General features: G+C 40.6%; 1 protein-coding gene across 1 annotated transcript; it reads right to left on the reverse strand.

Moving 5' to 3' along the window:
• Positions 1 to 125: 125 nt before the first annotated feature.
• TEOVI_000203000 (fatty acid elongase, putative) lies at positions 126 to 1,043 on the reverse strand (the record flags this gene model as incomplete). Its single annotated transcript, XM_067225163.1, has 1 exon — positions 126 to 1,043. One exon carries the CDS (start codon positions 1,041 to 1,043, stop codon positions 126 to 128), a length of 918 nt encoding a protein of 305 aa, XP_067081264.1.
• Between the last annotated feature and the right edge of the window lie 1,577 nt (positions 1,044 to 2,620).

The raw sequence follows: 2,620 nt of genomic DNA on the forward strand, positions 1-2,620 counted from the left end.
GAAGTAAAAAAAAGGGGGGGCGACAGTTTGATACGAACATGCAAAACAACTTCACTAAATGAAAGTTTCTCATGGCGCGTGTACATGAGAGTGTTGTATGTATCTGCCGCTCAGTCAACAGGTCATTATTTAACTTTCTTCTCGACAGAACCGTTGCTGACGCCGGCTGTTGAGGAGGGACCGCCAACAGTCGGGCGCTTGGGGGGTCGAATGTACGACGCCACAAACATCTTCGAGAAGAGGTACAAATAACTGGCGTACATCACCAATTGAATGCGCATGTTCGCTGGCGACACACCACATCCGCGACCCCCCTCCCCATGCAACTCCTGAAGTGCAAAAATAGTCACATAACAACCCACAACCATTTGTAGTATCTGTATAATTGTGATGTACGGCGCAAGTGGGCGAACTACGCGTTTGTATCCTAATGCTGCAAGGGCGAAGTAAAGGTACATGACGGAATGTACGGAGTAATTCATAGCGGCCACCCAAATGTATGCGCTACTCCCTACACAGTACGTGTGCCATGAGAACAACAGAACTGTCACATGGTGATACCAATGAAGGAAAGGCAACTCCTGTTTGCCCTGCAACACGAGGAATATCGTGTCAACAAGCTCCGGTATCTTTGAAAGAGCGAAAATACCCATCCAGAATCCAACATTTGTTGCGTAAAATTCCGTTTCCTTGAAGTCACAGGTGGCACCGTAGAACCCCTTATTGGCAAGGTTACGCAGAAGTACAGGCGTCACAGTGCTTGTGCCGAAGATGGAGAAAATTGAAAGCGCCAAATTCCACACAACCATCGACCGGCGAACGATTGGAGAGCCGGTGCCGTCAGCGCTTCGGGCTCCAGCAGCAGCAGCGGCCGGGTTTGTGCCAACAAGCTTAGCGAACAATTTTGGGCCAATAAATACGAATCCAAGGTAGAGGAAAGAGATGTACAACACAACATCCACATTGGCAATCATCCAATCACGCACTGCGAGCCCATTCCAGTCCTGCTCAAGCTTCTGAAGTTGTGGAGGAGTAAAAAACATTTGTCGTGCTTAAGGATGTATTATATTCCGGTTTTCTTGACGCAGTCGAACTCGATGCACACGCTACCTCTTTTTTTTTCCTTTACTTTCCCTTACTTCTTTTATTTATTTTTTTTACTCTTTTTGTATGCCTTTTCTTCACTATCGTGTATGTGAGTGGGCGCGCAAACGTCCAGGTTGAAGGAGGCAAACAAAACAGGAAAAAAAACCGGACACAGAAAACAACAAATGAGCGTACTGAAGGGAGAAACGAAGAAGTTTAAACACGGCGAACATCACATTTACATAATATTCATCGAGTTAAACACGAATCGGCCTTCCGATTGTAACTTCCACAATCCCTGCTAGTGTTTGGCATTATCATAATTAAGTTAGGAAGTGTTTGTCACGACAACCCACAGCAGCACCCCATTTCTGGAAAATAATTTTACATTTACACTCAACAAGAACAACAACACCAACGGCGCAAAAATGTGCGTCACCTATGCTTTCCTTTTACAGTATTATCCCCCCCAAAAAAAAAACCACCCATAAGACATTACAGATAAGAAGAATATAATCCGTCTCTCCTTCGTGTATCACTTCATTATGCACCAGTAACTCCAACAGCCTCAAGTTGCAATTAAAGTTACAAAAAAATAAAATAGCCACGATTAAGTTTTTAGACGGAGTCAACCGGCTGTTTTCCATTGGCGTCGGCATCAGCTCCCCACGGCAGAAAACATTTCCCATTTCTCATCGACAGATGAATTATTTTATTTATCTATTTTTTTTTTAAAAACCGCGCCTTTTTTCTTTTTTTTTATTATATACAAAGCACTTTCAGCTCACGCTCACGTCAATGCGCTTATTTAGTCATATGAATTCACTAAACGGCTAAAGTAGTGGAATATAAGGTGATTGAGTGTAGAGAGAAATGAGGAGAGAAATTAAAAAGGTGAAAAAAAAATTAATAGACAAACAAATCCGCTGCGATATTCATGAGAACATTCTCATGAGTGAACAACCACGAAGTAGCGTGAATGTTTATTTTATTACAATTTTTTTGAAATAATAACACAAAAAAGAAAAAGAAGGAACAATAATGATAATAATAATAATGATTATAGTAAAGTAGTCGTCAAAAGCAACCAAAAATATAACGAAGAGAGTGATTGGTTGTGAATAAATGAGGAAACAAACACAACAACTACGAAAAATAAAATAATTACGAGATAAATATGAAATTATTATATTTAAAAAAAATGATAAAAAACTAAAACGAAACGAAATAAAACCACTACTCTCCCCCCCCCCAAAGTGGGGAGGGGATTTAGAAGGCGAAACAAAAAAAAAAAAGAAACATGTGTATATGCGTTTATATGCGTCCATATGAATGCAAAAATAATTATGCATGCATACATACATACGCACATATACACATACACATACACATATGCCACGAGCTTTGTTTATAAATTATTGGGCTCGTGGTAGCGGTAAGTTGAGAGGACATAAACGGGGACCATGGAGAGGGGGAAAATAACGCATCGGAAGAAATAATACATTCAAGCCATCTGTTTTCCTACTTTTTTTTT

Source organism: Trypanosoma equiperdum (assembly GCF_001457755.1).
Source record: "Trypanosoma equiperdum strain OVI genome assembly, contig: ctg_487, whole genome shotgun sequence".
NCBI lineage: Eukaryota > Euglenozoa > Kinetoplastea > Trypanosomatida > Trypanosomatidae > Trypanosoma > Trypanosoma equiperdum.